This window comes from Fukomys damarensis, unplaced genomic scaffold, assembly GCF_012274545.1.
Source record: "Fukomys damarensis isolate Sample0158 unplaced genomic scaffold, DMR_v1.0_HiC HiC_scaffold_33, whole genome shotgun sequence".
NCBI lineage: Eukaryota > Metazoa > Chordata > Mammalia > Rodentia > Bathyergidae > Fukomys > Fukomys damarensis.
Window position 1 is genome coordinate 40,127,890 of NW_022900945.1, and position 20,495 is coordinate 40,148,384.

Here is a 20,495-nt window from a genome sequence, read left to right on the forward strand (position 1 = left end):
GTGGAAATTTAACTCTGGACCTTTGCACTTAAGAAGCAGGCCGTGGCACCCCTGAGCTAAATCCCTGGCTGGAGACAGATTTTTAACATAGTCATAGAGATAATGCTAGACGCCACGGAAAATTGAAAATTAAGAGGTTTGTGCTTCTATTTGCACAGACTGGGAATTATGATGAAGTTTAGAGGACCAGAGAAAATGAATTTATAAATCATAAACTAGGTTTGGAAATACAAGCGAACAAATAGGCTGTGATCAAACAACATAGCTGGCAGCAGTGCTGTCTCATCAGAGCTGGCAGAAAACATTAGCAATCCTGCTCTGTGTTCCATTCCAACACCCTCTGCTACACTGCCCAGGGCATGGTCATAATTTTCATTTATTTCTAAAAGAAAAGAAAAGAGATAACAAAGCCCTAGAAGCTTTTAGGCCAACACAGAAAGAATAAACGACTCATAAACTTTTACTGATAACCAGAATACAAAATTTCTAACTGAATGCAGGTGACAGGAGCTTCAAGATGGCTCTCGGTGATGGAACAAGGCGAGCTCCTCCTAGAAGAGTGTTGTCATTGTCCTTGGATGTCATGCTCTGATTCCTCATTTTCTCATTATCTTGTCCACAGCACAAGCTGGCCCAAAGCATAGCCCTATGGGAAGAGACAGGAGCGTGCTCTTGGGGTGAGGATGAGCTCTTAGTAAGAGGAGCCTATAGCTTACTAACAATAATTCATCACATTTGCATAATACGTCATTCTTTATCAAGCGTCTTCATATTCCATATCTCACTGAATATTCAAAATAACCCTGAGGTAGATTCAAAAAATTTTATTACCTCCAGTTTATAAATGAGGAAACTGGAGCTCAGAGGCTCCCAAATCGCTTTGTACAACCCTTCTCTTCTTGTTTGGTTGGTTAGAGTTTTACGACTTTTTTTTTTTTTTCCTAAGTCAGGATCTTACATGTTGCCCCGGCTGGCTGCAAACTCTTGGGCTTGAGCAATCCTTCTACCTCAGCCTCCTGAGTGGCATGGACTACAGGAGTGTGCCCAGCCCAGTGGTTTTACTTTTACGCTTCAGTATCTTCAAACGTTTTCCATTGCCCCACAGGAAAAAATCCAAGCCTCTGAGCATAGCACGTAAGGTGTCTCTATCTCCATCCACACCACCCAATACAAATTTAAGGTGAACCATGTATGAAAGTTTTAAAACTTCTAGCAACCAAATTAATAAAGTACAAAGAAACAGGTGAGATTAAGTGAATAATATATTTTAGTTAAGCCAATATTCTTAAAATATTTCAACCTCTAATAATCGTATGTGGGAAAGATACTTTGCATTTTTTATACTAAGTCTTTGAAATTTGTTGTGCATTTTATACGTATAGCGGACTAGCCACATTTCCCAGGCTCAGCAGCTATGTGTGGTGAATGGCTACTGTATTGGACAGAAAAGCCGTCCCCTCCTCTAGCCTCATCATGGAACCCTTCACACACACCTGCTCCAGCCACACATACCAACCACGTTGCATCATCATATTTCTGAGCAAATGCATTACTTTTTCTCTGCATGGTCTTCAATCCTACTTCTAAAGTCTACCAGCCCACATTTCCCCTCATCTGTGAAGCCTTCTCTAATACTCATAGGCTAAATTAGCCCTCTCCCTCCCTCCTTTGCAACCTCAAAGAACCCTTACCATTATGACAACATATTATTGTGCTTTGAACATGTGCCATTTCCCCTAGAAAATGATTCTCTTCCTGTCAGTACTTAGCATCTAAATGTGACCAACAGTCAGGTGTGGTGGTGCACGCCTATAATCCCAGCACTCAGGAGGCTGAGGCAGGAGGATTGCTGTGAGTTTGAGACCAGCCTGAGCTGCATAGTGAGTTCCAGGTTGGCCTCAACTACATAGTGAGACCCTGTCTCAAAAAACCAAAACAAACAAACAAATAAATGTGACCAACATATTTTTAAAATATTCTATTTGTACATTTAGATATATAATACAGTTACATTCATCATTGGGATCTTGTACCTTTACAGGACATATCTTGGTTCTTATTTTTTCCCCTTTCCCTTATCCTCCCTTCCCCCCTCCACCCTTCCCTATTTACAAAGACTTTGTTTCCATTTTTTTCCTTTTATCTTATTTTTTCTCCTTCCTTTTTACCTTTTCCCAACCCCTCCTACTTGCCCACTACCTTTAGACCTTTTCTTCCTATTACAAAATATCAATTATACATTTTGACCCTTATTTACACTTTTAGTTTATCACACCAGAGAAACTATACAGTATTTACACATGTGTCCTATTAATGTCACTAAAGAATATGTCCTTGGGCTGGGGATTTAGCTCAGTGGTTCTGCCACCTGCCTCGCAAGTGCAAGGACCCAAGTTTGATCCTGGTACCAAGAAAAAAAAAAAAGAATATGTCATCAATATGCATCCACTTAGCTATAAATACCTCTAGTTTCTCGTTCTTTATGGCTGAGTAGTACTCCATTTTATTTTTTAAAAACCCACATCTTCTTTATCCAGTCTCCAGTTGATGGGCAATTGGGCTGTGTCCAAGTTTTAGCTATTACAAACTGTGCCACTGTAAACATGGGTGAGCATATATCACTGTGGTATGATTCTTTTAATTCTTTTGGAAAGATACCCAGCAGAGGAATAGCTGGGTCAAATGGGGACTCTAATCCTAGTTGTTTAAGTTATCTCCATATTGATTTCCACAGTGATTGCACCAGTCTGCACTCCCACCAACAATGGAGAAGGGCTTCTTTCTCCTCACAGACCTGCCAGCATTTGTTATTGGTTGATTTCTTGATAGCAGCCATTCTTTCTGGGGTGAGGTGGAATTTCAGTGTTGTTTTCATCTGCATCTCTCGAATGACCAGTGATGTGGAACATTTTTTCATATATTTATTTGCTGCTTTTACTTCTTTGAGAAATGTCTGTTCATTTCAGATGCTCATTTTGAATTAATCCTTTTATTTGGGGGGCATGATTTTTTTGAGTTCTCTATATATTTTAGATAGCAGATGTTGTCTGAAAAACATCTGATAAAAATTTTTCCTCCACATTGTAGGTTGTCCCTCAGCTCTGTTGGTGATTTCTCTTGCAGTGGCCAACATATTTTAAATTTTAAAAATGAATAAATGAGTTTATGTGCCTTTTATCACATGGGCAAGCGGGTGATGCAAATATTTTGTTTTTGATTTTCCCTTTGTGCTTTAAGGACATTATTCAGTCCTTAGTCATTCCTCTGATAGTTTGTGAGCCATCAGAAGTCTCGGTTGTTGGCACTCTGATACCCTTTGGTGGATGCCATCTCAAGCCTGCAGTCATTTCACCTTAGTGAGGATTGTCTAGTTTTGTAATTCACCATTGCTTAGTCTCCCAGGTAAAAACCATGAATTTGCGAGAAGTTTTGTTTTGTTTTGTACCAGGGATTGAACACAGGATCTTGGGCTTGCAAGGTAGATGATGGCACCACTGAGCTAAATCCCTGGCCCCTGTGAGAAGTATTTTTGTTGGTTTCAATGTCAGTTCAATGTCAGTGATGCTTTACTGTGATTATCAGGACAATATTGTTCACAGCATTCACTGTTTGTGGGGTTTTTGTTTATATTGTTGAGACAGGGTCATGCTATGTAGTTCAGGCTGGTCCTGAATTCACTATGTAGCCCAGGCTGGCCTCGAACTTGTGGCAATGCTCCTGCCTCAGCCTCCCAAGTGCTGGGACTACAAATGTGTGCCACCATGCCTGGCTACATTATTCACTACTTATAGTGAATATTTATTGAGTGCTATGTGCTGGTGCTATCCTTAGAGTGCTACATGTATTAATCCTTGTAAGCCTTATAACAAACATATGAGGTTGGTGTTCTTAGCACTTTGCAGATAAACTGAGGCACAGTGAAGTGACTTGTTCAAGGTCATACTGCTAATAGCTATCTCCTCTTATCACCCAAATTCATTCTTATTCATTCTTTGCTTCACTTTCCTTTTACTTTCTGTTAAGTCTTCACCATCTTAGCACATCAATACATATATTTTCAGTGTTTGTATTTTTCTTTATTACAGTAACCTGCTCTGGAAGTACGCTTGGAATGGGTAAGTCATTTGTCTCATAAATAAAGCAGAAGGGACTTTTTGTTCTTGAGTTCTGGTGTTACTTAACAAAGTCAGGGTGAACACTGATGTCACAGTTAGTGAGAAAGATAAATTATTTCTTTCTTTGATGCAAAGGCACTCTGCATACCCATTCATACCTTTTTCTCCTCTCTTTTAGTGCCACCCTCAGATTCCACTGACCCGTATGAGTTCCTTGGAATTCTGAAGTCTTTTCAGTTTTCTGGGATCCTACAGAAAAAAATGTAAATTCCTTAATCCCTCCTACTTCAGAAGGGGAGAATTTAAAATCACCTGGGTCCTGGGTTCTGTCCCTGGAAAATCTTTTTCTCCAGTTCTGAGCCCAGGGTCACTCTACCACTGAACTACACTTCTAGTCCCTTTTTATTTTTTATTTTGAGACAGGGTCTCACTAAATTATCAGGCTGTACTCATGCTTGTGATCATTTTGCCTTAGTTTGCCAGAAGGCCGGGAAAACAGGCATGTGTCACCATGCCTCACCAGGCATCAGGATGTTTTAAAGCTCTTCTGGTGACTTTATAAGGCAGCCAAGGGGGATAATTACTACTGTAGAGCAGGACTTCCAAAGTGTTTTGTGCTTACAAACCACCCCAGCCTTGTTGAAACTAGATTCTGCTTTGGTAGGTGTGGAAAGGCTTGAGACTGCATTTCTAACTGGGTCAGAGCAGTGCTGGTGATGCTGATACTACTGGTCTGGCCACACTTTTAGTAGTCAGGTGTGAGAGGGACTCTATTAATCTGGTGAGAGCTAGGATGTTTGCTTCTGGTTTGCAGGCGTGGGTGTGCCCAGTGGAGGAGGAAAAGGGGTGCAGAAGGGAGTGAAAATAACCCTCAATGTCTGCTCAGTTTTGCTCAGGCTGATCCTGTTTAGCCACTTTTGGTTGCTGCCACAGATTGTTCTTGGGCCAAGGAGTCAACAGGACCAAGAAATAGCATATGCACTTCATGAGGAATCCGTGTCCCACTCCTCTAGGGAACAGTGTGGTCTGGAGCCTTAGAAAAATCCGAGGGAGTAGGATCAATCCAAAACTACAGAACTTGCCCTGCAACCAGGCAAACATGGCTGACTTCAGAGGGCATGTGAGGAGATGAAGTCTTCCTTCCAGCAAACCCCAGCTGCCAGCCTATGTGTGGGGCAGCTCCCTACCCAGTGCCTCCTTCCATAGACAGGGCCTGGGTCTGGAGTGTGTCCCAGTGCACTGCCTGGGCTCTGTCGGGGTTCCTTTCCTCTCCCAGTCCAATGCACCTCTAAACACAGCAGGACGCATATTTTCCAATTTCTGCTCCACCAACCCCCCATCCCACCTGCGGGCCTAAAATAAGCACAATACCCGATAATGTTTCAAGAGTTTTTGTTTCCAATAACTACAGGAAAACAGACATGGCTTAGAGAAAACAAACTGAGGAAACTTCTAGTTCTATAAAAAAAATTACTGGGCCAAGGATTTAGCTCAGTGGTACTGCCACATGCCTCGCAAGCACAAGGTCTGGAGTTTGATACCTGGTACCAAAAAAAAATTACTTTAGGAGCTGGGGTTGTTGCTTATCAATAGAGCTCCTGCTCAGCATGTGGAAGACTCTGTGTTTAAGAACCAGTACCACCACCACCAAAAAAAAAGAGTTAGCTTTAAAAATCTCCCAAAGTTCTAGTTCTATTGATCATGAGCCCTGGTCATCAGAGAAAGGTACACAGACTTATATCTGTGTTCTTAGAAACTATTTTCAGTATTGTTTGTTTTATTTTGCAGTGCTAGGACTGAGGGTCACTGCCACTGAAGTAAATCCTCAGCCCTTTCATTTTTTGATTTTGAGAAAAGGTGTTGCTAAGGTGCCTAGAGTAGCCTTGAACTTGTGATCCTCTTCCTCAGCCTCCTGAATAGCTTGGATTAGAGATCTACCCAACTTCATCCAGTCTATGATTGTTTTAAAAGAGTCTTACCCAGAGTTAGAGCAAAAAGGTAGAAATATCTTAGGGCCTTTAGCAAGAGAGGGATGTATAGTATCTATTGATCTCCCTTTCTTTTGTTAAAAGAGTTGCAATGCTTTAAATACAAACAAACAAACAAAAAAACAAGCTAGAAAAACCATTATTCCTTGACCTTGCTACTTAACTGTGTCACTAGAGAGCCTGTTAAAAAGGTGCAATCGGCTGGGGATTTAGCTCAGTGTTTCAGTGGCCTGCCTTGCAAGCGCAAGGTCATGAGTTCAATCCCTGGTACCAAAAAAAAAAAAAAAAAAAAAGGTGCAATCTCGGGCTCTGGCCTGGCCTACTGAATCCTCAAGTGATTTGCATGTGTGTTCAACTGTGTGAAGCCCTGCTTTGGTAGAGCTTCTCAAACTCTGGTGTGTATCAGAACCTCCTGAAAGGCTACTAAAGAATGCAGAGGCCCAGGCCATATCCTGCCAAAATGCTTCTGTATCTTTCTATCCGGTTTGTGAGTGATTTGGATCTACAAAATATTAGAGAAGTCTGCCTCAGGTCACAATTTCCCCTATTCTCTCGTTTGGGGCTGCAGCTTATCCTGGCTCTTCCCTTCCTTAATCAGCCTCTCTCAAAGGAGATACTTAAAGAAATCCTGCAAGATTCTCAAAAACTGAGTAAGCCAGGTCACTTGAGGGCCTCTATAGTTATGTAAAATCACTGTCTACAAGAGGGAGTTCTGAATTGTTGTTTCCAGTTTCAACATCTCCTTTCTGTACATAGCAGAAGTCAGATCAGCACTCTGGCTGAAAGGGGACCTAAGGCTATGCTCAAGGAAGCTGTGGAAATCTTCCTGGCCTAAGACTTTTGGTCTTCCTTGACTATTTATTTATCCTAGACTTGTTACCTGCATGAATTGACTGTCTAAGAAACAAATCTGGATTCAAATCCTAATAATATCATTTGCTCTTAGTTAAATTGTCTCGATTTTCTCTAAGCCTGGGTTTCCTCATCTGAAAATTGGAATAATAATCACTTCATAAAATGTAATGAGAACTACATGGACACAATGACAGGCCTGTAGTAAGTAGTAAATGCACTGTAAATTAATTATTATTAATTGAGGATAAATTTAATTTCACATCATACTCATATACCATTTATAACATTTTAATATGCTACTTCTAACCAAGGTGTCTACATTTTAACCTCAGCTTCCATAATAACATAGCTTATTAGTTCTCAAAGCGTTATTTGGGAGCTGCTTAGAAATGCAGTTTCTGGGGCTCCACCAAAAACTACTGACTCAGAAATTCTGGAGATGGGGCCCAGCCATGTTTGTTTTAACACGGCCTCCAAGTGATTCCAACACACCCTAAAGTTGGAAAACCATAGCTCTAATTCAGGAAAGCTATTTTGATGCTGGAGATTTGATGCAGGTTGAAAGGGAGAGGAAAACAATCTCTCCGAGGTGATGGGTGGGGGCATTCGTGCCTGATGTCGCTCCATGGGGTATTCTTCACCTTCAGCATTCAGTCTGTCTCTTATCTGCCCATCTCAGGGAGCTTTGAGGAAGTTGCCTCTCTGAAATTTCCTTAGCAGGTGAACAGGTTTATGATTCCCCTGAACAACTTACAAAATGTCAGAGCTCCATGAGGAACACAGCAAATTGGTCTGCGGATGGAAAGGAAAGGTTCTTATCCCAAGTCAGTAGTCTGAGTTCTGGCACTCTTTCTTTCATGAAGCAAGACAGAGATCACTCTGGTTAGTCTGAAACTGCTGGTCAGTAGGAACAACCACCCTTCGCACAATTCAGGTTGTCTCATTTTCCTCCTCACTTGCACGAAATGCTGCATTTCAAAGCAACACACTAATAAAATCTCAGTGACATTTCCGCTTTTTAGTTTAAGAAAATGTCTGCATATGTAATGCATCTTGCTGCCTCTTCCCTTCCTTGCTCTTTCCAGTGATTTACAGAGGGAAGAGCAATGCAGAATGACACAGCAAGCCCCAGATAAAAACAGAGTTGACCAAGTAAGTAGTAGCAATGTAACTTCATTTTGTGTGATTCCATAGGGAAATGCTGTCTTCACTTTAAAAAATTCTTCCCATTTCTTTTGCAGACTTGTCTCAGTTGTTAGTAAGTAGAGATGGAAAACATTTACTAGAATATAAAAATGCTTCTAAGATAGCAAAGATTCTTTTGTCCTCGAGGAGGGTAAGTGACTGTCCCTCCTGATGGCAAGATCAGGTGTGTCATCACCTACCAAGGAGTTCAAGCTCAGCTTCAGAGAAGACCCTAGAGAAATGGATCCAGAAAGTCCTCTGGAAGCCGGCCAGAGGGAGTCAGCACAATGTCAGAGCCCTGGAGGCAGAAAAACTGCTCAGCAGCAATTCTGACATTTAACATCCAGAAACACCGTAGACTTCAACACACCCACTTCATGAGTTTTTCATCAACACCAGCACTTGGTGCACTGCGCAGGCCCCTAGCCATTCAAGGCTGGAGATGTGCACTCTTAGAGAAGTCCAGCCACCCGCACCAGGACAGGGCTCATCCTGAGACACACCTCTGCCAGGACTTCAGCTTAGGCTGCTGCCGCTGTCAGGGCAACCTGTGCTAACAAATGCCCATTCATTGCAAGTTAGCAGGGAAGCTGAGCTGCCTGCGGTTCTGACCAGCCAAAGTGTTACATGATTTGACGCCTAAGGGAGTGTCTGGGAAATCATTGCTAGAAGGATTGCAGTCGGGCTTTCTGAATGATCAAAAGTGTCAGATGGAGGGACAGCCAAAGGTCTGCCTTGAATTGTGACAGTGACACACTCACGTCTTTTCCGGGAGAAGGATCATCAATTCTGGTGGCTGTGTTCCCCCTCTCCCACTCACACTGTAGTGCTTTTTTCATCTTTGGAGAGGAACATCAGTGATATATAGCATAAATCTGTTGTATCTAGAAAAAATGTTTGTCCTTCTAATGCTAGGAACCTAAGTAAAAATAGTTTGAGTGGTACTTTTGCAACACACACACACACACACACACACACACACACACACGCATACATATACACACACAGCTATGGTGTTTATTCCTCCCAAAGCATAGCTATGAAACCAGGGATGTCTGTGGTTGGCAGGTTGGCATGGAAACAGAGCTAAACTTCCCTTCTTACATCTTCTTTCCTTTCTGAGATATCAAACTGTTCTCCAAGAAAGAAGGTGATGTGGTGCTGACAGATCTTCCCCAGAGCATCTGCACTTGAAAAGGAGACAAACCAAAGGCACTGATCCCTAATAGTGGAATCTGATGCACCCAAGAGCACACTCAGTGGAGGGCTGTGCTTCACTTACTTTTATTCCTAAACACTGGTAAGTGAACAGGAGTTGTGTTGGGCTAGGTACATCAGCATCACTCTGGAGAATCCATTTTTCACATAGATTCCTGAGCATTACCCCCTGGAGATTCAAATTCATGTCTGGGACCAGGCCTGGGAATCCATTATTTTTAACAAGTTCACCAAGTGATTTTGACATGCAGCTGGATTTGGGAACCTTTTCCCCTTCAATGGTGGACATTAAACCCGGGGCTTCATACATACTAGGCAAGCACTCAACCACTGAGCTGCATCCCCAGGCCCAGGTTTGGGAACCTTCAAGGGTTTGCCTCCCAATGCTCTTCCTTGAAGCACAATGTCACTGATGGGAGGCTAAGAAGCTATAGAGACTTCAGAGAAAGTCCACCCCTCTAAGGGCAGCCCTGATGGCTAGAACTCAGCTGCATCATGGGGTGTGGTCCAGGGCCCATGTGAGACTGTGTCTGAGCTGCTGGCAAGATGCACCCTCTGAATGGAGCTGTGGCCATGTTTAACTGGAAGAGCCAAAGAACCCAGGCAAAGGGCAAATGGAAGGCCAGAATCTCTGGTCCCAGAGGGGCCATCTGCTTAGCAGGCATCTAAAGGTGAACTACTTTGGTTAGAATTCCATAGAAGACAGAGTGGTCCACCCTGGATGAGGATAAAATTAATTTAGTTAACATATGATTTTAAAATGAGAAGGGAAATAGTATGTGCATTTATTTAAAATGCTGAGCAACTGAATCTATTTAAAGTAGGTTTAAGGTAGGCCAGGGCTCCAGCTTCTATTCCCATATAAACCTCAAACTAATAATACAGTTTGTGGCTATTAAGGTTGTTTTCATTCTCCATTCTCCTTTTCTTTCCTAGAAATTGCAGGTCATCCCACAAACTGCTCCACTGTGTGGGCCATGCTTGCTCCTGTTCCTACTCTAGCACTAGCTGTGCATCCTTGGCAATAAATTTAGCTGCATTGTCTGTTTCCTTCTTATCTGTAAGGATTGCTTTGAGGATCAATGAGATTATCCAGTTTGCATGGTGATAGCAAATAATAAGCCCTCAGTACTACATATTATTAGTGGTAGTTGTCACTGACCATTTCCACTGAGTGACCAACTTGAAAGTTGAGAACTATTGCCCTTCTAAGAATGTCTTAATTTCTAGGAATGTCTAATTTCTGCCAGTGTACCAGCTGGTCACGTCATAGGGCTGTCAGCAACTAAACTGATCTAATTCGTGATTTATATACTTAATAGTATATCCCCAAATAACTCTCTAAATTGATCTCTGCCTTAATTAGGTCTGAGCTCAAAACACCTCCTCTGTTAATCGGCTTTCAACAATAATTGTGGATCTTAAAGTATTGATAGCCCTTTCTATACGTTTGTTGCACACACTTGTTGAATAATGGTTTTTATTGGCTAATTTACTGTATATTGTATCAAGGTATCCACTTTTTCAACCAATTGTTTGACTACCCACAGCAAGCTAGGTACTGTGCTTTATTAATTAGACTATGAACTCTTCAGGGGAAAAAGTGTCTCTGATTTGAATTTCCTAAAAGCTCAGCACACAATTCTGGGGACGCTGAAGGGTACTTCCTAGTTCTACACAATTATCGTGTCTTTGAAAAATGAAGAAACTTTTAGTGGAAAAAGTATTCATTCTTTCATAAAGCGAAGGCTCCTGGTTTCCTCGTGTATGCTCCTGGTTTCCTCGTGTATGTGTAAATTCATAATTTTGTCGACTGCATCAGTCAGTTCACAACCTGCGACTCATCTCTGCTTTCCGATGCCCCCGGACTTCGAACCTCTGGCCACATTATCCTCCTGCAAGGGGGCGCCCTAATTCTCATGAATATTCCGCCTGTACTGCGCAGCCTCCGTCCAGGCGTAGGCGGCACCCTCCCCACGCTGACGCGCGTGACGTCACCAGAGGGCGAAGTCGGCGGAGGGGCGGGGCCTTTCCGCAGTCAGGGGCGGGGCCACCGAGTGCGACTTCGGGGGCCAAAGTAGGTTGCGAGTAGGAGGTGGTGGCTGCTATTCTACAGCGCTGGGAAGATGGCGCCGCTGGTGACGGAGCGGGGTCTGAAGAGCGTGGTGTGGCAGAGTGAGTGCGGTGGGGTTGGGGGCTGAGAGAGGAAGTCGGCGGAGGGGCGGGGCCTTTCCGCAGTCAGGGGCGGGGCCACCGAGTGCGACTTCGGGGGCCAAAGTAGGTTGCGAGTAGGAGGTGGTGGCTGCTATTCTACAGCGCTGGGAAGATGGCGCCGCTGGTGACGGAGCGGGGTCTGAAGAGCGTGGTGTGGCAGAGTGAGTGCGGTGGGGTTGGGGGCTGAGAGAGAGAAGACTGGAAGGCCGCCGCGGCGGGCCTTGTTTTCCTGCTCCAGCCCAGCAGCCTCTTGGGGAGCACGGGGATGTCTCCCCACCCGGACAATCTGGGCTTTGTGTTTCTCTATCCTGCCTCCTCCTCCTCCTCCTCCTCCCACACTTTGGAGTTTCCAGAGGCTGCTTATTCGTGTAATCAAGGAAGATTCTACTACCATACGTTTGTGTCCTTTAAAAAAACACTTTAAGTGTTTAACACTTCACTGTTAAAGAGGCCCATCTTCCACTACTCCTAGAGAAGCGTACTAGCTAAAAAGTTCTTGAGAAGGGACCATTTTAATGATCAGATGTCTAGCTCTGACAGCTCCGTGCATAGCCAGGGCGAAGCTAACCTTCACCTTTCCCTTACACTGGGGCCACTCCCTGCTGAAAGATCATGCTACTTGTTGGTTTCTGATGTTCTGACTTTCATAAAAATTACTCCAAACCTAGGCCTGGCAGATTAGGGACGGAATGAAACCGCCAAACAGGAAGAACCATCATTGTTTGGCATTGCTGTGTTGAAAATAATTATAGTCTAGTGGTAGTAGAAAAGGAGTAACAGCTAATTAATGTTCCATACTATAACTCGTTGAACAAAAAACAGAAATTATTTAGTTAACACAGTTCAAGAAGTTATAGAATTCTCTTGGATAAAATTAAAAATCCAGATTAATAACTGAGATACTGCTTAACATAGCAAGCACTAAGTGTATAGATATATGAAAAATAAGGAGCAGTATAAGATTATCTTTTTAAAAATAATTTTAAGGTCGGCATTTTGCTTTTCAAGATTAAAATGGTTGGCTTTTTTAAATGACAGCATTTTCATAGAACTTACATCTGTCGTAAATGTTTTTTTATTTATTCATAGTCTCTCTGTATAGTATTGCTAGGTGCAACTTGTGATCCTTCAACTTCCTCAGTGGCTGGGATTATAGGTCACTACCCCCAACCATGTTTGGAGGAATGTTTAAAATCATAGTGGCATACAAATACATTGGTATGAAAATAGGTAGCAAATTGTATTGTTTAAGTAATTTACAAGCTACCCATGGTACTTTACATCAGCGTTTATGAGGGGAAAAAAAGATTGACAGTAATGCCAGTCTATTTTATAGCATGGAAACTAGGTGAGAGAGAGAGTGGAGAGATAATAAAATACACCTTGGGGCCAGGGATTTAGCTCAGTGGCACTGCGCCTAGATAGCAGGCTAAACTCAAGGTCCTGAGTTTGATCCCGGTACCAAAAAAAAAAAAAAAAAAAAAAAAAAATCATACTTTGTGCTGTTAATTTGAAGTAACACCTATCCAGATGGAGTATAAGATAAAGACTGCCCTGCCTGGGTCCCAGGATGTAGCTCAGTGGTGCTGCCTCCTACCTCAGATACAAGGCCGGGAGTTCAATCCCCTATCCCCAGTATCAAAAAAAAAAAGTGCCCTGTGTGGTGCATTACTGTAATCCGAGCCCTTAGGAGGCTGAGGCAGGAGGATCACTAGAAGTTCAAGGCGAGCCTGAACTATATAGTGAGACATTGGCACAGACAAAACAAAGAAGATAAGGATGGCGATTGAATGGAAAGAAAAAGATAGGTTATAAAATGGCTCTTTGAAACCTTATATAACAGAAACATAAAGGACAAGGTAATAATAATTCAGCATTTGTTGAGTAAAGCGTATATATTGAGAAAAGGGAGCCTCTGAATTGTTAGCGAAATATGAAGAATCTGAAAGAAATGTTGAAGGAATCTCCTGAGTTAACAGAATCATATATTGCTGGTTTGAAGATACAATACAGTTAGGTGAAGATAGAAAGCTCCCTTTAAGAACCTTTAGTTTACCCAGAGTGTGGTAAGTAGAGAGAATGGTGCTACTGTACTATTTCTTGAACATTTACTTTGTGCCAAACACTTTACATACATTAAACTTTATGAGAATTAGTATGTTTCACAGATAATTGGAACTGATAAAACTATTAGCATTTCATTATTCATATAGCCAAAAAGCAGAAATAACTCAAATAACCAAGGACTGATGAATGAATGAAAGCAATAAGAAACACAATACTGATAACATTTTATAAAATTGCTGAATCTTAAGAACATTATGCTAAGTAATAGAAGCCACAGAGGACCACGTTTTATGACTCTATTAATATGAAATGTACAGAATTAAATCAGAAAAAAAAAGTAGATTAAGTGGATGCTTATATCCAAAAGGGAGATTGAAGGAATGGTATTTCTTTTTGAAGTATTGAAGATATTTTCAGAATGATTGTGGTAATGTGAGGGATGTATGACTTTGTAAATATGGAAACCATTGAATTGTAAGCTTTAAGTGGGTGAATTGTATGGTATGAAAATTATATCTTGATAATGCTGTTAAAATAAACCTGGATAACAGCTATTGATATCTAGGAATTACACCCAGCTCCTTTTGACTGCAGAGTTCATGTTTGACCTGTCTATGGCTTCCCACTTTAAACTTTAGTGTAGGGTCTTATTGTATGATTGGTCTATTGTATTACCTTCCTAACCAGTCTCCTAACTGAGCCTCCAAACTCTTGCTTTTTCCTATTCCAGCCAATCCAGCAAATTGCTGCCAGAATAATTTTCCTATAATGGTACTGTGCTATGATCATGTGCTTCCTTTGCCTAAGGACCTGCAGACCTCCAATTGTCTAAAGTTAATTTTATTTTACTTTTGAATATCTGTAACCTGGCCTCAGTCTGCCTTGTTATTTTTACCTACTTTCTACCTTCATAATTCTGATTTTTCCGTCTTGTCCACATTGTTTATTCTTGAAATCTTTTGCCTCCATGGCTTATCACTGTCTAGATGCCTCACTTTTCCTGTTACTCACATACCCTAATTTTAGCCACCCTTCAAGTCTTAGCTTAAATGGATTAGCAGTTTCACAGTGGCTTCCCTTTTTTACCTAGCCTCTTAGGTTCTGTAGCACTGAATTTTCCCTTCTTAAATGGCACTTCTCACTACCGCCTGATGGGACTCTTAATAAGTTTCTTGAAGGAAGGTACATTGTTGTGTCTTACAAGGCTTTAAATTTCTAACAGACTCTAGGGCAGTGGTGGCAACCTGTGCTACTTGTTTTTCTTTTAAGACAAAAGATATTAATGTATGAATTGTTTTTTCTAAAATAAGGTTTAATTATAGTGTTGGCACTTTGCATAAATAAGTGGGTTTTGAGTTACAGTTTGGGCCCTGGCTCTAAAAGGTTCACATCACTACCCTAAGGAAATGTGATGGGGTAACAATGCTTTCTAAAAATAAATAACTCCGTTGTATAATTTTCTTCTATTTCTTGCTACCCTCATTTTTCAACATTATTGATTTTTTTTTTTTCTTGGTACCAGGGATCAAACTCAGGACTTCGTGCTTTCGAAGCGGGCAGCAGCAGAACTGAGCTAAACCCCCAGCCCTCAAGTGTTTTGAAAATATAAGCTTGCACAGATAATCATTTTTTTGTTTTGGTTTTGATCTTTTTGTGTCTTTTCACTCTGGTCACTTCCTATTTTAAATTTATTTTGTTAAGTGTTTTTTTATTTTTGGGTTTATTTATTTTTTTGTATTTTCAGATTTTTACAGTTATTCACTTGAGCTAGTGTGTATTTAATATCTACCTTATTCTTTGAGCTCCTATGTACACAAGTACTAAATACTAGATTATCACTGTGAAAAGTGTTTCAGCTATGGGAGTAGAGCAAGGAAGCTATGGGAGTAGAGCAAAGTATATGACTGATTATAAAGAGGGAACAAGAAAAAAAGGAGGAGGGACAGGGACAATTCCTTTTGGTTGAGTACAGAGTATTTGTTTCCAGGGATATGGGGGGTGGGTTACAGATGAAAATGTAGGTTGGAGCCAGTTACGAAGGGACCTGAGTGCTGTGCCAAGTAGCTGAGACATTCTAGGCAATGGGGAACCGTTAAAGATGATTTCTTCCGCTCCTTTTCAGATAGTATTCACCAGCATTTCTGGCACTCTATTAATACCATAAAGGAAGTGATTTTCTTGTTCCTATTTTGAAGGGAAATGACTCTTTAAAAATTAAGTATAATGAAATATGTTAATGTTAAATGTACAGCTGGATAGTTTTTTCTTTTTGAGGGAGAGAGAGAGAGAGGGTCTCACTATGTAGTTATGTAGTTTAGGTTGGCCTTAAACTGCCTGTGTAGCCCAGGCTGGCCTCATACTTGAGGTAATCCTCTTGCCTCAGCCTCCCAAGTGCTGGCATTACAGGAAGGCACCGCTACACCCAGCCAGTTTTCTATTTTCAGAACATCTCAGTTGAGACTAGCCACATTTCAGTTGCTCATTAGCCACTGTGCCTAGTTTCTATCAGCTAGGACAGTGTATATACGATAATATTTTGAAGATTATAATGAGGTGATTTCTGTTTGGTACTTCATGTCAACCTACTGTATCATAATTACTGTTAGCATTCATTTCTTAAGAGAAGGATACAAATAAATCTGATAAAATCAAGTAAAATGCCGGGAGTGGTGGCACAGGCCTGTAAATCCCAGCACTTGGGAGGCTGAGGCAGGAGGATCGCTGTGAGTTCAAGACCAGCCTGGGTTACATAGTGAGTTCTAGGTCAGTCTCGACTACATAGTGAGACCCTGTCTCAAAAAACAAACAAACAAACAAAAAATATAAAAGAAGCATAATGTTATAAATTAGGATAAAAAATTACACAGTTTTGTCAAATGCAGTTTAACATTGAGCTAGTTAAGAATCTTCCCAAAGGTTTTTTTACAAATTAATTTTATTTAAAAATTTCTTTATTTTTACTAGTCACATTTGCAAAACATGATCATATTTAGTGTAGGAAATTAGTACATGTACATAACAATTACTTTTCCTTCTATCCCTCTTTAAAAATTTTTTTGGCCAGCATCAGAATCATTTATTTCATAAGTCTTTATAAAATTAATTATCAGATATACAGATTAACAGTCAACTAACAGCCCAAAAATAGTATGCAACACATAAGACAATTGTACTAAATCAGAGTACACTTTTAGATATGTTGTCCATGCTGGATTACAATAACTTTTTTCACCTCTTTTTCTTATTGTCTTTTATTGTGTAGTTTCTTTTTTTTCTTTTTTTGGTTTTTTGAGACAGGGTCTCACTATGTAGTTAAGACTGACCTGGAACTCACTATGTAGCCCAGGCTGGTCTCGAACTCACAGCAATCCTCCTGCTTCAGCCTTCCAAGTGCTGGGACTACAGGTGTGCGCCGCCTCGCCTGGCCTGTGTAGTTTCTTTATATACTGGGTTTCTCATATAAGAGAAGCCATGCTTATTTAAGTTTGGGTGTCTGATTTACCTCACTTAATATCATGGTCTCAAGGTGCATCCATTTTTCTACAAATGACTCAAATTTATCCTTTATGGCATAGTAGTACTCTATTATGAATAAATACCACATTTTGTTTATCTATTCATCTGTCGATGGACATATAGGCTGCTTCCATGATTAAGCTATTATGAATTGTGTTGCTATAAACATGAATATGCATATGTCACTGTGGTATGATATCTTTAACTCTTGTCTTTTCAAAGATTTTTTGTTTTCATCTTGTCTATTGAGAATTTAAGTAAAATAGGAAAAACCAAATCAGATTATACTTTCAGAAATATTTTTCAGTATATGTTCATACACTTAAATATATTATCTCTTTCTTATGCTACTCTTATCTCAAAGTTAAAAATATAAGAAATATCCTGTGCCTGTACCAACTCCCCACAATATAATCATTGTGTACTACCAACATGTACCAATAAAAAATATTTAAAATTATAGTTTAAATGTACTGGTTAGATATTAAAGATAGATTTTTTATGCTTTTATGTAATTTAATAAATGTTCAAATTGGAATTTTCCTCCCCTACTTTGAACCTTCAGAGTAGTTTATTATATGTATGTTGACTGAGATTCCTAAATAATTTCTTTTCTTTTAAACAGAGATAAAAGCAACAGTATTTGATGACTGCAAGAAAGAAGGAGAATGGAAGGTATAATTTGCATACTTTACTCCTATGTTGAGGAGTTGAGTATATTGTTCTTAAGATGTTTCTATCTGGAAGCACACTGTTTGCCTTCAAATCCTAGGTTCACTTCTTTGACAAGTTACATGACCTTTTCTCTACCTGTTTCCTTGTCTATAAAATAGGGATAGTGAGCCGGGGATTTAGCTCATTGGTGCCGCCACTTGCTTCGCAAGCACAAGGTCTCCAGTTTGAACCCCAGTACCAAAAATAAATAAATAAAATAGGGATAGTAACAACTCCTATGATAGTAATAATTTAAGTCACGATTTATAATTTTAAGAAAATTTGATATCAAACATAAGGTATAGTTTAAATGGATAAGCTCTCTAATTCAAAATAGAAATTTTCTTTTTGCTTACTTAGATATAATACCATATTATATCCATTGAGAAAAATAAATCTCCAGATCATGCAAGCTAAAAGATGAGTGGAGATCATTTTGCCTACTGTCTTGATACTTTAATTTCATGTCATAAAAGAGTTAGAAATTTGAGTAGATTTAAGGGCCAATTGTCTTTTATGCATTCTTGACAATCGAATGCTTATACTGTTTCTTAATTTGTATTTGTTTTAAGATAATGCTTTTAGATGAATTTACTACTAAGCTTTTGGCATCATGTTGCAAAATGACAGATCTTCTAGAAGAGGGAATCACTGGTAAGTGTTACTAACTCTTCTTGTGGATACTTTTTTTATTCTGACTGGGAAAGTTTTGAAATACTAAGAAATTGCCAAGCATGGTGGTGCGTGTTTATAATCCCATCACTTGAGAGGCTGAGGCAGGAGGATCACCAAGAGCTCAAGGCCAGCCTGGGCTAGTGAGTTCAAAGACATCCTTAAATACATAGCAAGACATGTCTCAAAACCAACCAAACAAACAAAAAATTAGATAGTAGTTGTTGTCTTAGTCATTTTTGCTTCTCACTGTGACACGATACTTGTTGCCCACAATTTAAGAGAGATGTTTATTTTGGCTCACATTTTAGAGGGCTAACGCCAAGGCAGGAGAGCGTGGCAAAGGGTCATGGCAATAAGGAAATGAGAGAATCAAGGGAGAGGCTGGGAAGAGTGAGATACCCATCTAGGCCACACCCTCAGTAACCTGCCTCTTCGGGCCATGTGCCACCTTCTGATACCACATTTACATATAAATTTTTCAGTGGACTAATCCATCCATGAGCATGGTGCCCTATGAAACATTCACCTCCTAAAGCCTCGCCTGTGATCACATGGGGCTTTAGGGAACATGTAGATGTAAACCATAACAGTTGTGTTTTTAAGGTTTTGGGGTTTTTTGTTTTTGTTTTTGTTTTTGGTACCAGGACCTTGTACTGTGAGGCAGGCACAGTGCCACTGAGCTAAATCCCCAGCCCTAAGGTTGTTTTTTCTTATGGCTCTAGTTATAACACTTAGATTAAACATTCTTCTTTTCTCTGTAAATCTCCAGAAAAACTTTTATAAGTCAGATTTTTGCCTGTCTGAGATATAATTAAGGGCCCCTAGCCAAGATTAAGTCAACTGTTTTGATGAGGTTCTTCTTTAATTTTTTTACTATTACATATTTAACAGTTTGGTATATTGATATTTTAATCTCAATGTTTTGATTGATCTTTGCGGTTCTTTCCCTTTTCCTTCTTGTGTGTGTCTATGTGTGTAGTTTTGGCAGTCAAATCCAGGGCCTCACACATTGTGGACAAGTGCTCTACAACTTATGGTTAAACGTCTAGCCATTGTGGTTTTCTTTTGTTGTTTCTAAATGAATATTAAGGTTAAAATCAACATTTGTAGGCTGTGGATGTAGCTCAGTGGCACAGCTCCTGCCTGGCAAGTGTGAGGCCCTAATTTCCAGTACCTCCCTGCCCCCCACCTCAGAAAAAGAACAGATTCTGAAAAAAAAAATGATGATGCTATAAGAAGTTGGAGGTTGTTCTCTTTTAGGACTTGAAATACCTCACTCCAGGCTCTCCTTGACTTGAGGATTTGTGTTGAAAAGTCTCCTGTGATTCTGATGGGCTTTACTTTGTATGTGATTTGTTTCTTTTCTCTTACTGCTTGTAGTATTTTGTTCCTCTGTTGGGTTTCTAGGATCTTGACTATTACATAGATAGGTATAGATTTTTTTTTTTTCTTTTTTTTTGGTCATGGCTAGTTGGGGTCCTGTGTGCCTCACTTATCTGTACGTCAAATTCTTTAGCTCTGTTTGGGAAGTTTTCTGTCATTAATTCTGTGAACAGTTTTTTTTTAATGTCATTTGTACTTTCTCCTGTTTTTTCATGGACACTTATCAGTCTTCTGTTATTCTTCTTTGCCTCATCTAGGAGCTGCTGGATCAGTTTCTCATGGTTCCTTACTTTTTTTTTTTTTTTTTTTGGCACCAGGGATTGAACTTGTGCTTGCAAGGCAGGCCACCAAACCGCTGAGCTAAATCCCCGGCCCTCCCTTACTATTTTTAAGAGCTCTCTCTTTTCACAGACACTGACAGCCGTCCTGTCTTCCATATCTAATATTCTGTCTTCACATTAGCTCATTCTCTTGTGAATACCTTTACTAGCGTTTTTAATCTACTGGATATATGAATCTGTTTCATGAATTCTTTTTTTTTTTTTTTTTTTTTTTTTTTTTTTTT

At 40.2% G+C, this 20,495-nt stretch overlaps 2 protein-coding genes across 7 annotated transcripts in view; both read left to right on the forward strand.

Annotated features, from left to right (window-relative positions):
* Fndc7 (fibronectin type III domain containing 7) overlaps positions 1-8,111 on the forward strand; it is a 28,340-nt gene extending 20,229 nt beyond the window's left edge. For both annotated transcript variants that reach the window (XM_010605934.2, XM_010605935.2), the window contains 2 exons: positions 4,086-4,115; positions 8,044-8,111. In XM_010605934.2, coding sequence (XP_010604236.1) covers positions 4,086-4,115; positions 8,044-8,075 — 62 coding nt within the window. In that variant the 3' untranslated portion in view covers positions 8,076-8,111. The remainder of the gene's footprint in view (positions 1-4,085; positions 4,116-8,043) is intronic.
* A 3,279-nt stretch (positions 8,112-11,390) lies between these two features.
* Stxbp3 (syntaxin binding protein 3) overlaps positions 11,391-20,495 on the forward strand; it is a 52,199-nt gene continuing 43,094 nt past the window's right edge. For 2 of the 5 annotated variants that reach the window (XM_033758195.1, XM_010605937.3), the window contains exons 1-3: positions 11,592-11,736; positions 17,784-17,833; positions 18,445-18,526. In XM_033758195.1, coding sequence (XP_033614086.1) covers positions 11,688-11,736; positions 17,784-17,833; positions 18,445-18,526 — 181 coding nt within the window. In that variant the 5' untranslated portion in view covers positions 11,592-11,687. Of the gene's footprint in view, positions 11,537-11,591; positions 11,737-17,783; positions 17,834-18,444; positions 18,527-20,495 lie in introns of those variants that run through there. The other 3 variants (XM_019204803.2, XM_019204804.2, XM_010605938.3) reach the window with 3 other exon arrangements.